A 13,907-nucleotide genomic window follows, 5' to 3' on the forward strand; every position below is an offset into this window, starting at 1 on the left:
TTGGAGAGGAAGATGATGCCCTGAGGTAAATTGGGTCTGGGCTTTGTGTGCCTGGTGCAGGACACCAGCAAGATTTTGGCTGTCCCCATGCTGGGCTCAGCTCTGCTCTGGGTTTGCTGCCTGTCAGACCCTTCTCTGCCTTCAGCCAGGGTTTGACCTGAAATACCTGAGGGGGAGCAGTACAGGGAGTGCTTGGCAGCTGGACCTGATCATGGAGTTTTTATGCAACCTAAAGCATTCCACGATCCCATCTTTGTTGCAGGGGGTTGTGTTGCCCTCATGGAGGGGGTGGGCAGGGTGCCTGGCTGGCCTGAAGGGTTTGGGTTGGGGTCCCGTGCCCTCCCCTCCTCAGTCAGAGCCCCTTGCTCTGCTCCCTGCAGCTGCTGAGCTGTGCTGCCGGGCTGCTTGTTGATCTCCTCACCGAAGCATCACCTGCAACACCTGAGGATCGGTGGAGCTCAAGGGAACAATTTCCCCCTGCAGCACCTCAGCTGCTCCAGCTGAGCCAAATGAGCTGCTCCTGGAGTTGGGAACGTGCCACATGGGGCTGGCCCAGCCACCTGGGCTGTCCCCTCCCCAGGGCTTGGCTCTGCCGGCTTTTTCCCCTCGGTCTTTCTGCTGTGTTACTTCTTCCCCCAGTGGGATGGGAGAGGCAGGAGCAGTGGGGGAGCATCAATGCGACCAGACACGGCCCCAAACAGCCTCGTGGGCAGCTCCTGTCCCAGCCCTTGGGGTTTTCTGCTGTCCCATGCCACCGATGGTCACCTGCCCCGTCTCTTCCCGCAGGTGAGTGTGGCAGGCTATGGGATGGATGAAGCTGAGCAGGACCAGTATGAAGCTCGCCTCAAGGAGCTCTTCGACAGCTTCGACAGCACAGGCACGGGGTCCCTGGGGCAGGAGGAGCTCACTGACCTCTGCCACATGCTGCACCTGGAGGAGGTGGCCCCGGCACTGCAGCAGACGCTCCTCCAAGGAAACCTCCTAGGCAGGGTAAGGATCTGGGGAGGTGAAAGGGGGAGGGCTGAGGAAGCAGGCAGCACCTGTGTGCATGGAATGGCCTTGGGAAGAGACTGATGTCTATAATTTGTGTATGTCCAATGTTCCTGAGGCTCTGGCGCTGCAGGACCTGTGGGGTCCGGTCTGTTCAGCGGGGTGGGCACAGGGCAACTTCTAAGAGGAGAATTGGTGATAACAGGGAAGGGAGCTGCTATGTCTGCCCTCACTGGAGGTGGTCTGAAACTCGGAAACCACCACTTTAGGCTGAGCCTCGTGCTTTCCCAGTGTCCAAGGCCAGAGCAAGTGCCAGGTCCTGGCTGTCCTTGTGCCAGCGCTCGGCTCACGCAGCGCCCGTGCCCCCGGCAGCGGTTCCTGGTGCTGCTGGCCTGGGTCACCTCCCCAAACCAGCTCACCAGGTGCTTGACAAACCCTGAGCCACTTGGGATGTGACAAGGACCTAAATCCAGGGCTTGAGCCTGTGATTTACACCGGCTTAAGCTGTAGTTAGACCGGTGGGGCCGTGTGCAGTCACGCACGTTTTTCTAAGATGGAAAATATTGTCCCGCTCAGGCAGTCGCTGTCTGAGCCACCTTTGCTCACGTTACCTGGTGTTGGTGGCTTCCCAAAGCCCTTTTTCAGTTGTGGTTGTCCCTTTATGGAGTTAAATGCCAGGGCATTGAGCAGAAGCTGCTTGCCCTTGGGGGGATCTCTGCATTCAGCCTGGATGTCCTTGTGCTCTGCATTAGGTCTTTCCCGGCACGCTGTGCTCAGACTGCATTAGATCCTTCCCTGGAAATCACCCTGAAATCCCATCACTGCTCATTAAAATCAGAAAAATGTGGAACAGGGCAGCCAGGGCTCTCAACAGACAAGCAGCCATCGCGACTCCAATTTCCAATCAAACTGCAGTTTTCACAAACAAAATGATTCCTTTAACAAACAAAGGAATTTTTCCTTTTTCCTCCTCTTCCTCGCCTGCCCTGGGGCCATAGCTCTTCTGCTGACAGTGAGTGGTGCAGGAGCTGGAGCAGGGATGGATCCAGGCAGAGGTTGCTGTCCTTTGGAGTTGCAGTGTGGCATTTTCTGGAGCACCAGAGACTTTCTGTGCTGCTCTGTCATCTTGAGCAGCCAGCACTCAGATGCTGTTATCAAAGAATCATGGAATGGTTTGGGTTGGAAGGACCTTAAAGATCATCCAGTTCCAACCCCCTGCCATGGGCAGGGACACCTCCCACTATCCCAGGCTGCTCCAAGCCCCATCCAACCTGGCCTGGAACATTTCCAGGGATCCAGGGGCAGCCACAGCTTCTCTGGGCACCCTGTGCCAGGACCTCCCCACCCTCACAGCCAGGAATTCCTTCCCAATATTGAATTTTAGTCTATTTTCCTTCAGTTTAAAGCCATTTCCCCTTGTCCTATCACCTGGCTTTGCCACTTGTGGGATGGTGGCATAGAGAGAGAGGAAGGGCAGATGTGGCTGTCACAAAACCCCCCCCTGTTAAAGCACCCCGAGTGCTGGGTCACCCTCACCCCATCTCAACCTGGAGCTCCATCCCTGCAGGCTATCCCAGGGCACAAGGCATCCTGTTTTATTTCATCCCCTCCTTTTTTTTTGGGGTGGTTCTCCTTTCCATCCTGCCACTCAAGCCTCAGGATAATCTTTGTCTGCTGCCTCTGCTCCCATCTCCCCGGCGCTCGTGCTCGTTGGCAGCAGCAATGGCCCATGTCTAAGCATGAGCCACATTTAACAGCCCTCGGATCCTTGGGGTTTCCTAGGAAGCTCATGGGGAGAACAGCACAAACATGTTGCTCCCTGAGCACAGACTTCTTGCACCTGCCCCTCCAGCCCCTCGCCGCAGATGGTCCCAGCCTTTGTCTGCCTGCACTTCCAGGGGCCGGGATTTATGGCAGGGCACCGGGGAGGGGGGCAGCGGGGGAAGGTTTTGTCTGCTCAGGGGCAGCTCGGTGGGGCCACGTGCTTGCCTTTGTGCCGGGGGCTCTGCTCCAGGGATGAATGTTCCGGGATCACAGAATCAGGGAATGGTTTGGGTTGGAAGGGGACTTTAAAGATCACCTCGTTCCAAGCTCCTGCCCTGGGTGGGGACTGGGAGCTGAGCTGGCATCCGGAGAGGGGCTGGATGTGCAGCCTCCCCCGTAATGGTTTGGGGGTTAATGGGGTCTGGTGTGGGGGTGTAAATCCTGCCCTGACTCGTGGCCAAACCCCTGCAGAACTTTTCCTCATAGGATTGTGTGCAGAGGTGATGCTCTCAGCAATTCCTGGGATTCCTCAGGAAGGCTGTTTCCTCTCACCCTCGATGGCAGCAGTGAGGGGATGGGTGTGGGTATGCCCGTGTGTCTGCCCTCTCTGTGCCCTTTAATTAGCAGCAAACTGGAGGTGTCCTGGGGACATTGCTCGTGGGCCTGGGTGATGTGTGGGGATGGGAATAGTCCCTGGAAGTCAGACCCTATCCCTGGAAGCATTCAAGACCAGGTTGGACGGGGCTTGGAGCACCCTGGGATGGTGGAAGGTGCCCCAGCCCATGGCAGGGGGTGGAATGGGATGGGCTTTAAGCTCCCTTCCAACCAAACCGTGCTGGGATTCTGTGGAGTTGGGCACTTCTAGGCCCTGTGCAGGGACTGTCCTTGGCCCTGTCCTTGGCACTGTCCTTGAGCAGGGATGGGGAGCTCAGGTTTCACCTGCACCGCTGCATTGGCAGCCTGCAGCAAGGACGCCGTGGCCTGGGGTTTCACTTGTCAGCTCCCTTCAGTGCCACGGCTCGTGACCTCTTGCAAAATATCCTCTTAATGCACTGTGGGGTTTCGCATGCCAGGCTTGGGTGCAAGGCTGCCCTGTTCTGATGTTCCTGCAAGATTGGCCTGTTAGGACCCGAGGGAACAGCTGGAGCTGTGTCAGGGAAGGTTTAGGTTGGAGATCAGGGAAAGGTTCTTCCCCCAGAGGGTGCTGGGCCCTGCCCAGGCTCCCCAGGGAATGGGCACGGCCCCGAGGCTGCCAGAGCTCCAGGAGCGTTTGGACAGCGCTGCCAGGGATGCCCAGGGTGGGATTGTTGGGATGTCTGTGCAGGGCCTGGAGCTGGACCCCACAATCCTTGTGGATCAGGATATTCTATGATTCTGCATCTCCCCCCACTAGACATGTCCCTCTGCAACCTTCTGGCTGCCTCTGCTGGAAGGAGTTTACAGACAGGGGCAGAGCTTTGGGAATGGGATTGTGGTTGAGATCAAGGCCAGGGAAGCTGGAAGGAGCTGCTGCCGCCGGCCTGTCCCGGCTGTGCCAAGAGCTTTGCATGGCAGGGACACAGTGGGGAGCAGCAGGTACCTTGGCACAGGCACACAGCTCTTTCTAGTGCTAATCAGTCACGGCTTCAGAGGGAGCCGGCTGTGCAGAGGCGTCGGGATTTCCCGGAGGACCTGGGGTTGCTCGGCAGCCACAGCTTTGGTTGGTCCCTGATTGCCTTGGGGAGGCTGGGCTGGGCTGGCAGTGCCTCTCTGTTGGTGCATTTGTCTTGTTTGCCTCTGATTTACTCGTTCTGGGAAAATTCGTCTCGCTGGGGACTCGACCTGGCTCTGCAGTGCTGGTCTGGCTGTGGGGTTAGCAGGGATGTCTGTGCTGTCCCTGATGCTGGGCAGGCACGACAGCACATTGTGCCATCACCTTCCAAAGCCCCCCATTGCCTCCTGGCTGGTTGGGATCAGCCCCAAATTGCTGGGAGACCCCCACGAGCAGATCCACAAATTAGCAATACCGAAATAGAATTGTGGAATCAGAGTGGTTTGGGTTGGAAGGGATCTTAAAGCTCATCTTATTCCACACCTACCACTATCCCAGGTTGCTCCAAGCTCACCCAGCCTGGCCTTGGACACTTCCAGGGTTGAGGAACCTGTGCCAGGGCCTCCCCACCCTCACCGGAGGATTTCTGCAGCGTTCGTGGCTTTGCTGCCCCAGGGCTGCCTTGTGCTCAAGCCCAGCTCTAATTTTATCAGTGGTGTTTCTCTAACTCTCTAAGCACTCTCTGTGTGCAGGCACACCACATCCAAGGTCAAACGTGCACCACAGACTAGTTTTGCTGCTTATCTGGTGTCAGGAAAACCTCTGGCCCATCCTGAGGAAAAATCTCCCCCCTCTGCCAGCTGGGACTCCACCTCCAGAGTGAGGAGGGCATTGGGGAGTGCCCTGTGCCTGTCCCTGTGCTGCTGATTTGCATTTGAAATCCTGCTGTGCAGCACAGGAGGATGGCCACGTCCTGCTCCACAGCCTGAGCTTCCACGGGCTCCTTTGGATGCCGTGCTCGAGGTGAAATCACAGAGTGGCCACAGGGCCGGGCCCCTCTGTCCCTGTGCAGCTGAAAAGGGCTCAGCTCTTCCTCCTCCCTGCTCCTCGTTAGTGCAGACACGACTTATGGGGCTCATTATGCAGAGCAGGTGATGTCAGTGGCGCTGCACACCTGCCCAGGTGGTTTCACTTTATTCAATTCCATGGGGTTGCGTGAGGGATGCAAAGTGGATTTTGTTTTCTTGCTGCTGTGAGGTCCCATCCAAGGCTCTGCCTGCTGTCACAGTTCCCTTCCTGAGAGGATCCCATGGGGAGGGAACCTGTAATTCGAACACCCTCATCTTTTATTCATCCTCATTTAGTCTAAATGTCAAGTTTGGTTGGTTTTTTTTTTTAATGGGGGAAATTCTCCTATCTCTGTAAACTGTCCCTTTTGAAGTACACCAGGGTCTGGGAAGGGATGGCAGCAATTAGTATTCAGAGGAAAGCATTCCTGATGAGCTTCTCTGCTGAACACGGTTTTTAATTGTGTTTAAAAAACATGTTTAAAAATGTTTAAAGCCTCAGGGGTGATTGGCAGGACCTGAGCTGTGGCATGAGGTGCTCACCTGTGACCCCCTCCCTGCCAGAGAGCTTGTTGGCCTTTTTTTGAGCTGCCTAGATCCTAAGAAAACACTGGGGAACTTCAAACCTGAACTTTGCTGCTGGTTCCTCCCCCAACAGCATGAAAATCCCTCTGACTGCAGCTCTGGCTTCGTCCTCTGCCAGCCAGAGCAGCCTCACTGGAGGCTCTGCATTTCTTTAAATACAAAATCTCTTGTTCCATGCTAAAGATTCTTCCAAGATTTATTTAGCCAAAAGAGACGGTAGCAGCCAGCTCTGCCTCGCCACTGACCCATGTCAAATAGCTTCTCCAGCTGTCCCTGGGTTTCCTTGTCCCCCACGGCTGGAATTGCTGACATTCCCCGGCACGGCTGTGGAGGATGCTGCAGCCTCTCTGTGACTGTTCCTGCAGGAGGCTTTCCAGGAAGGCACAGATGGAAAAAAAGGAGGGGAAAAAACCCCCTCAGGGGCGGGATCATCCCTCTGTTTTTCCCAGCCCCACTCCAGGCCTGCTATTCCTGGTCCAGCCCTTGTGGAAGGAGCTGGGGTGGGGCTACCCGGGAAAGGGAGGGATTTTTCTGCCATCCACATTGGGAAGTGGTTTTTGAAGCTTAATGAGGGCAGTGGAGCATTTCCACAGTGGAATATCTCATCCCTGGTCAGGAATGGTCTCACTGTAGGAGCCACTGACCCTGGCCAGGTCACTTCAAGTGATGGAGATGCTCCCTGCTCCTTTGGCCATGTTATTTTCAGCGTTTTGCTTGATCTAAAATCCCAACCAGTGCATGAAATCTGTGGCTTTGGGTCCTTCTGTGGTAGCAGTGATTCTCCCCACGTGCCCAGAGGTGCTGGCTGTGTCTTCATGTCCCCTTACTGTCACTTCTCCAGGGTTCCTTTGTGCCCCTTGCCAAGGCCATTGGCACAGGGGCAGTGATCTGAGCAATTCCCACTGCTGCCCATCTTCCTGCTGGATTATTGGCCTCATATTTAACTCCCTGCACCAGCTGATTTTCTCTTTTCTTCCTTTTTTTCCCCACAGGTCCACTTTGATCAGTTTAAAGAAGCACTTATCCTCATCTTATCCAGAACCCTGTCAAATGAAGAACACTTCCAAGAACCAGGTAAATACTGAAATTACCTAAACCAGTACATTTTCATTGGCAAAGCGGTTGTGGGTGGCTCTCACAGAGGAATTTAGAGGAGAAAGTGCTTTTTAGGTGCTGCCATCCAAGCAGAAAAGGCTGATCTTGGGAGAAAGCGGAGTTCAGGTCTGTTGTGGAGCCTGAACAAAAGTGTTTTCAGAGCCACTGGGTATCTTATCCCATTCCCAGGATCTAAATGCCCAGAGAGGCACAGGATGGCTGTGAGCAGACAGCTGCACCACACTTCAGATGCTCAGGATGTCTCATGGCTGTGACATGGGCTCAGGTCTCTCCATCCCACACCACTCCTGGTGGCCAGGGATCCTTTAGGAGCAGGGAGTTGTGGCCAGGCAGTCAAAGGGTTGGTTTCCTGCTGCTGCTGGGGGTTTTTCCCAGCTGGGGCTGGTGTTGGTTTTTATTTTTTTCAAGTCCATTCTGTTTCCTTGTGTCTGAGATGAGCTGGGTGTAGGAAGCTTCTCTGTATTTCTCCCAGGAAACAGGCAGGCTGCTCCAGAGGTGTTCCTGAACAAGTGAAGCCCCTGAGAAACCAGGCTGGGGTTGGGCAGAGAATTCCAGAATGGCTTGAGTGGGAAGGGACCTTCAAGCCCATCTCATTCCATGCCCCTGCCATGGGCAGGGACACCTTCCACTGTCCCAGGTTGCTCCAAGTCCCATCCAACCCGGCTTTGAACACTTCCAGGGGTCCAGGGGCAGTGCTGTGAATCCTCAGTGTCCTGGTTTTTCCTTGCTTTGTTCCAGTGTGCCTTGAAAATGTGGCTTTTTAGGCTTTCCTTGGCAGGAAATACAGTTGCAGCTTCAATGTTTTCCCCCCTTCAGGGACTGGGAGCACTGGGAGCTGTGGTGAGGGCTGAGCCCCTGCAGCTCCAGCTGGTATCACACCTGTATGTAAATCCCTAATCCTGTCTTTGGAGCAGCAGGGGAGTGAAATCCCCCAAGGAGAAAACAGCTTAGCAAAGGGGGGGAGAGAGGAGCTCCAGGTTTCCTCTCCTGGAGCATCAATCTCAGCTGGAGCATCCCACTCTCGAGAGAGCAGCCTGCCAGCAAAATTACAACTTTCCCCTTTAAATAGGCTGCAAAAACCACAGGGTTGAAGAGCTGTGATTGATGGATTATTTTTATTTTCCACCTCTCGTTTCCAAAGCTCTTAATGCTTCGAGAGGGGTGATGGCAGCTCTTGCACCCGGCATTCCTTAATGGAATTTCCAAGTGCAGGTCAGGGCGTGCTCAGGAGCTGGCACAGGGCAGGAGGCAACCCCAGCACCCCAGTGAGCCAGAACTAATCCAGCATTCTGCATTTATGGGGGAATCGTATGGCTGAGAAGCTCCAGCTTGATTGAAATGTAAATAAATCTTCCAGAAATGGCTAAATTTGGGGTTATTGCAGGGGAAATTACAAGTGGAGCCGGAGAGCCCTCCTTGGGGACACGTTTGTCAGCTGGGGTTGGAGTGGCAGGAAATCAAAGGGCATGGGGTGCAGGTAGGGAGCCAGAGCCAGGCAGGCCTGGGAGGCATTTTATTTTTAATGCGTTTTGACAGGTTGGTTAACGCCAAAGTCTTTGCTTCTTTTAATTTAGATCAAACTGGAGATTTGGAGAACAAGCTGCTTTGTGCTGTTGGTGTCAAACTGTCAGGGAGTGTGGAAATGCTGGTGTTCCAGCCCGCCCCAGGCTTGGGACAAATTGAGTTAAGAGCTCTAAATCGTATCATTTAAATGAAAATTTAATTTGGCGGGGGGGATTGGAGTGGGGGGAGATTTGCAGGCTGTTTGCTGCGTCTGGGGAGTTTGCTCTGGAAGGGAGAGGCTGTGTGCAGTGAAGCTGTGGTTTTATCCAGGGATTTGGGTGATGGGAAGGTCACTGGGGAGCACTGGAAGGCTCGGGGGTTTGGTCTGTGTGGCATGGCCGAGGAGATCCCACATCCTTGTCCCCATGGATGCTCCCAGCTCAAGGAGCCAGGGGGTGACAGGAAGGACATGGAGTTGTTGGAGCGAGTCCAGAGGAGGCACAGAGGGATGGATGCAGCCCCTCTGCCGTGAGGAAAGGCTGAGAGAAGTGGGGTTGTTCAGGCTGGAGAAGAGAAGCTTTGGGAAGACCTTCCAGCCCCTTCCAGTACCTGTAGGCAGCCAAAAAGAAACATGGAAAGGGATTATTCACAAGGGCCTGGAGGGACAGGTCAGGGAATGGCTTCCCAGTGCCAGAGGGCAGGGATGGATGGGAGATTGGGCAGGAATTCTTGTCTGGGAGGGTGGGGAGGCCCTGGCACAGGGTGCCCAGAGCAGCTGTGGCTGCCCCTGGATCCCTGGCAGTGCCCAAGGCCAGGCTGGACAGGGCTTGGAGCAGCCTGGGACAGTGGAAGGTGTCCCTGCCATGGCAGGGAGTGGAAGGAGATGATTTTTAAGGTCTCTTCCACCCAAACTGATCCTGTGATGGGGCTCTGGGGTCACAGCAGGACCCAGGGGCTGGGGACAAGGAACCAAAAGTGCTGCAGTTCCTGCAGAAGCAGCCGATGGGGTTTCCTCATTTCGGGAGGAAGCAGCAGCTGGGAGCAGTGCTCAGGCTTGCAGAGAGCAGCTGATATATTTGTATATTTATATATTTGTATATTTGTATTTTTTTTTTCTTCTTGGCAAAGAGGCTAAATTCCCTTTGCAAAGGGAAGACTGGCAGGGAAGATGGTGCTGCAGGTGCTCTGCCTGGGGAGCAGCCCTGGAAACCAAGGCAGGCAGAGGTCCAGTGCTGCTGTCATCAGCTCTGTCCCCTCGAGGATGTCAGTGTGGGGACACAGACCCAGCTGTGAACCGGAGCATCAGCTGGCTGGGCAAAGCCTGGCTCTGCTGGGAAGAGGGATGGGGAGATTCCAGGAAAAGCAGAAAAAGGCTTGAATGGGGTTGAAAATAATCACCATTTTAGCTCTTGAGACCTGTGGGACCGGGCTGGCTGCTGCTGCCACCGCTGCTCTTTGTCCATGGGTCACTGCAGCAGTGAGGGGGCAGCTTGGGTACAGTAAAATAGATTTGAGAGTGGGGAAAGGAATGAAAACAAACCAGTTGTGTGGGTGATTGGGGGGGGAAATCAGGCTTTTTTCCTCCCCATTATAGCAAATAAAAAGTGCGTGGAAGCTGGGCTAGGGAGGGATTACCAGGGTGGAGTGCAGGATTACAGGAACACCCAGGAGAAATTAAAGAGCAGTTTGACGCCATCATCCCTATGGTCACGAGGGGGTTTGGGTTTTTTCCTTCCTGGTTTTTTCCTTCTCCTTTTGGAGGCAACACAAGTGCCCTCCCAAAAAGGAGCTGGTGGGGATGATACCCTTTGGAAGGGCCCCCATCTGTGGGGATGAAACCAGTGCCACGGCCCAGACAAGGGTGGTTGAGGCACAGACAATATTTTTGGGTCAAAACCCGTTGATTTTGGGTTGTGGTGACCCAGCCATAGCTCCTCTCTTCCTCCACTGCTGAACCTGAGTTACGAAATAGGGACTTGAAGGAGTTCAGACATACCTGCTGCCTCAGGGGATTAGGATTTAGCAGATCCTGGCTGCCCTGTGCTTTGCCCAGCAGCTGGAACATCCCTCCCTTCCAAATCTTAAGCAGCAGGGAAATTAATTTCACCTTTAAACGCCGGGATTGTGGGATGAGGGTCTTCCTGCTCTAAACCCCCTTTTGTCTGCGCTCCAGGGCTTTGATGCTGGGCCCAGGGAAGGGGAGCCTCCCCCTCCTCCCCATCTGAGGGCAGAACAGGATTTTGAAATGACTTATCTGGCGCAGAAAGGCAGAAAATCAAGTGTAAATCTCCAGCCATGGAGATGTTTCAGTGCCGGGATGGACGGGGGGAGCGAGAGAGGGAATTGATGGTTTCTGTCCGCGGCGCTTACATCAGAGAGGTCTCGTGAAATGCAGGCTTGGGGGGGCTGTTTTATTTCAGGGGGCACTGTGAGGGCCACAAACCCTCTGGGCAGTGGGCAGGAAGGTGAGAGGCTTCTTCTCTCAGCCTCCTCCAGCCTGGGGGCAGTTCAGGGGCGAGATCAGACCCCAGTGTCCAATTAGGCACCAGCTCTGGAGTGTGGGTTTTACTAAGCCCACGCGTTGCTGAGGGCTGTAGGAAGCAGGGAGGGCTCAACCTATTTTATTTTTCTCTTCCCCCCTCTTCTTGGTGATTTGTCAGCCACACAATAGTGGGGGTCTGAGCAGCAGCATCTCACCTTGGTCTTGCGGGGAGGAGTGGGTACCAGAGCATCCTCCCCTCTGTTCGGGGGGGATATTTGGCATTTTTGGGGATAAATAGCACACAGGGCTGTCTCATGGGCATCTGCCTCAGTGAAAGGCTTGATTTTGACATCTTCCTGCTCCTCCTGTGCCTCTAAAAACACACATGGGTTGAGCAGCTCTTTCCATCTAAGGTTGGACTTGATGACCTCGGAGGTCTTTTCCAGATTTAATGATTCTCTAATGCTTCCTCCTCAGTTTTTGGCTGGAAATGAGAACCTGTTCAGTTCAGCTCATCCTGCATTCAGGAAGCATGGATGGCTGCTTTTTCATTTTGTGTGTGCTCAGCATTCCCTAAATATTGGGAATAGTGGGGACATCAAGGGCACCAGCTGCTGTGCTGGGGGGTTGGGTTGGGACAGCAGGAGATGGAGAGGCTTAGAGGATGCTGCAGGTGTGGGAGGTGTCTGTGTACACCTGGTTGAGAGGTGATGGTGCTGGAAAGGAGATGGATTTGTGCTTCCAGGGATGGGGCTGCAGGGTGTGGTAAGGGAAGAGTGGTAACCCAGCGTTAACAAAAGCAGCCTGGCTCTGGAAATGAGATTTCATGGTGCCTGAGCTGGGATCCCCTCAGCAGCTGGGCTCAGGCACAGCTGGTTTGGAAGTTGGAGCAAAGCAGGAGCAAACTTTGTTCTCCTCAAGCTGTGAAGGGTCACCTTTCCCTCCTGGGGATGTTCTCGAGCTTCACACATTTTTAATTACAAAAGGCAAACAAGCTCACCCATGGTGCTCAGAGCAAAGAGAAGAGAGAAATCAGCTGCCAGCTTGCAAATGCTTAAAACACAGAAGTGGGGAGGTGCTCCTGTTGTTCCCATTCCCGTGCTTGCAGGGGGCACAGCATGAAGGCACTCGTGTTTCAGAGAGTCACAGAGCGCTTTGGGTTGGAAGGGACTTTGAAAACCATCTCATTCCAACCCCCTGCCGTGAGCAGGGACACCTTCCACTAGACCACTGAATTTCCAGCTGCAGCAGTGGGTAAACACAGTCAGTGTGGCGGGGTTGGGAACAGGATTCTTCGGGAAATCCAGAAGGAAATGTAGCCATAGCTTCACTATTGCTGAATTCCAGCTTCTTCCCCCTCCTCCATCTCTCCAAAGACAGATGGGCACAGAGGTACGGCTCTGTCTTAGGAATAATAAAAATGATTCCTGAAGAAAAACAAAGCCCCCAGCCCTCTCTTGTGCGGGAGGGAGCAAAATAACTGGGTGAATGAGTAGCCACAAATATTAGCATTTCAGAGAGAGCTGCTGGATGGAGATTGTTCACCACCAGGCAGGCTTTAATAGGAGTGATAAGGTTTGCTTTTGTTCTGGGGCTCTTCCTTAATCAGCCTGTCTCCTCCTGATTTTTCTATCGGCGCACTCCATTGCCCAACTTTCATGTGCTGAGTCCCAGCTGCAGCAAATCTTGTTAAAATGGCCTTGTTCAAACACGGGCGCTGGGTTGGTTCCCTAGAGCTGCACCGCGGCTGGATGGAGTGCGGGGCTGCAGGAATCAAAGCGCTCCTCGGCCTGTGTATTTTATAATTCATTGCATAGCTAAGTTGTGGAATATTTTCCCCCCTCTAACAAGCTCGAAGCCTTTTCTTCCCATATCTAAAGGAATATTATCCGAGGAGGCATTTGGGTAGGGGGGTTTGGAGACCCGCTGCTTTCCGTGTGTCCTTTGTCAATGGTGGAGCAGCTTCCCTGTGCCTTATTAGTATTGTGCTCTTGCATTTCTTTTATATCAGAGCCCTCTGCAAATAAAATTTTCAAAAGCTGCTGCTCTTGCCACTGCAAGTGGCGGAAAATAAAAGATGATGGAGTCCTGGGGGGGTTTCGGCAGTCAGGTTAGCAAACACTGAAACAAAGCGTGGCACGGAGCCTTCCCCTAATTGAATCCCTGGTTAATTTGGTCCTTCGTTTAATTTGCCCCCTGCTCCAGACGTCGGAGGATTCTCACTGAAAACAGCCCAAAACGTGCTTATTTATTTTTTTGTTTTGATCCTCGCCTGCAAGTGCTCCCGGATAATTCAGTCTCCAAAGGCAGGAGCTTGCTGCGGGAAGCTGGAGCCAGGGAATGTGGAGCCCCTGTAATTAGATGACGACTCCAAAGGGTTATTTAGATCTTGCAGTTGGCTTTGGCTGCTCAGCACAGGCTGGGACCTGCCCCACCATTGCCCTGATCAGCTGCTCCTGTCGGCCCCCCTCCAGACTTGCCCAATTTTTTTCCACTTGCCCAGTTGTTTGGGCATTTTTAATGGAGCTGAAATTCAAATCCACGGAAAGCAGCGGCGGCCGCCCAGGTGTCTGTGGGATCTGGAGACTTGAGCTGCCTCAGTGCAACTCTGTCCCTAATTAAACCTGCCTGGTGCTGCTAATGCAGATTAGTGCAAGGAGGAGAGGCCTAATGGACTTTCCATCCAAGGCTCCCGGCAAGGTTCAGGGGTTTTACCCCCCCCCCATCCTGTTAACTTGATCTGGGAAGTGAGGAAAGGTGAGGAAGGACAAGCTCTGGTTCCACTTTGTGACAGCTTTTGTTGGCAGAGAGCAGAACCAATTCGAACCCATTGGACCCAAAGCCCTGGTGAGGGTGGTGCCGATCCATG

The 13,907-nt window shown here is 53.9% G+C and overlaps 1 protein-coding gene across 1 annotated transcript in view; it reads left to right on the top strand.

The window, feature by feature from the left end:
• Positions 1-792: 792 nt before the first annotated feature.
• NIN (ninein) overlaps positions 793-13,907 on the top strand; it is a gene marked incomplete at its 3' end in the record, with an annotated part of 51,113 nt that continues 37,998 nt past the window's right edge. Inside the window, exons 1-2 of the mRNA XM_082284185.1 lie at positions 793-990; positions 6,930-7,011. Coding sequence (XP_082140311.1) covers positions 808-990; positions 6,930-7,011 — 265 coding nt within the window. The 5' untranslated portion in view covers positions 793-807. The remainder of the gene's footprint in view (positions 991-6,929; positions 7,012-13,907) is intronic.

This window comes from Coloeus monedula, assembly GCF_965178545.1.
Source record: "Coloeus monedula genome assembly, chromosome: 6".
Classification (NCBI taxonomy): Eukaryota; Metazoa; Chordata; class Aves; order Passeriformes; family Corvidae; genus Coloeus; species Coloeus monedula.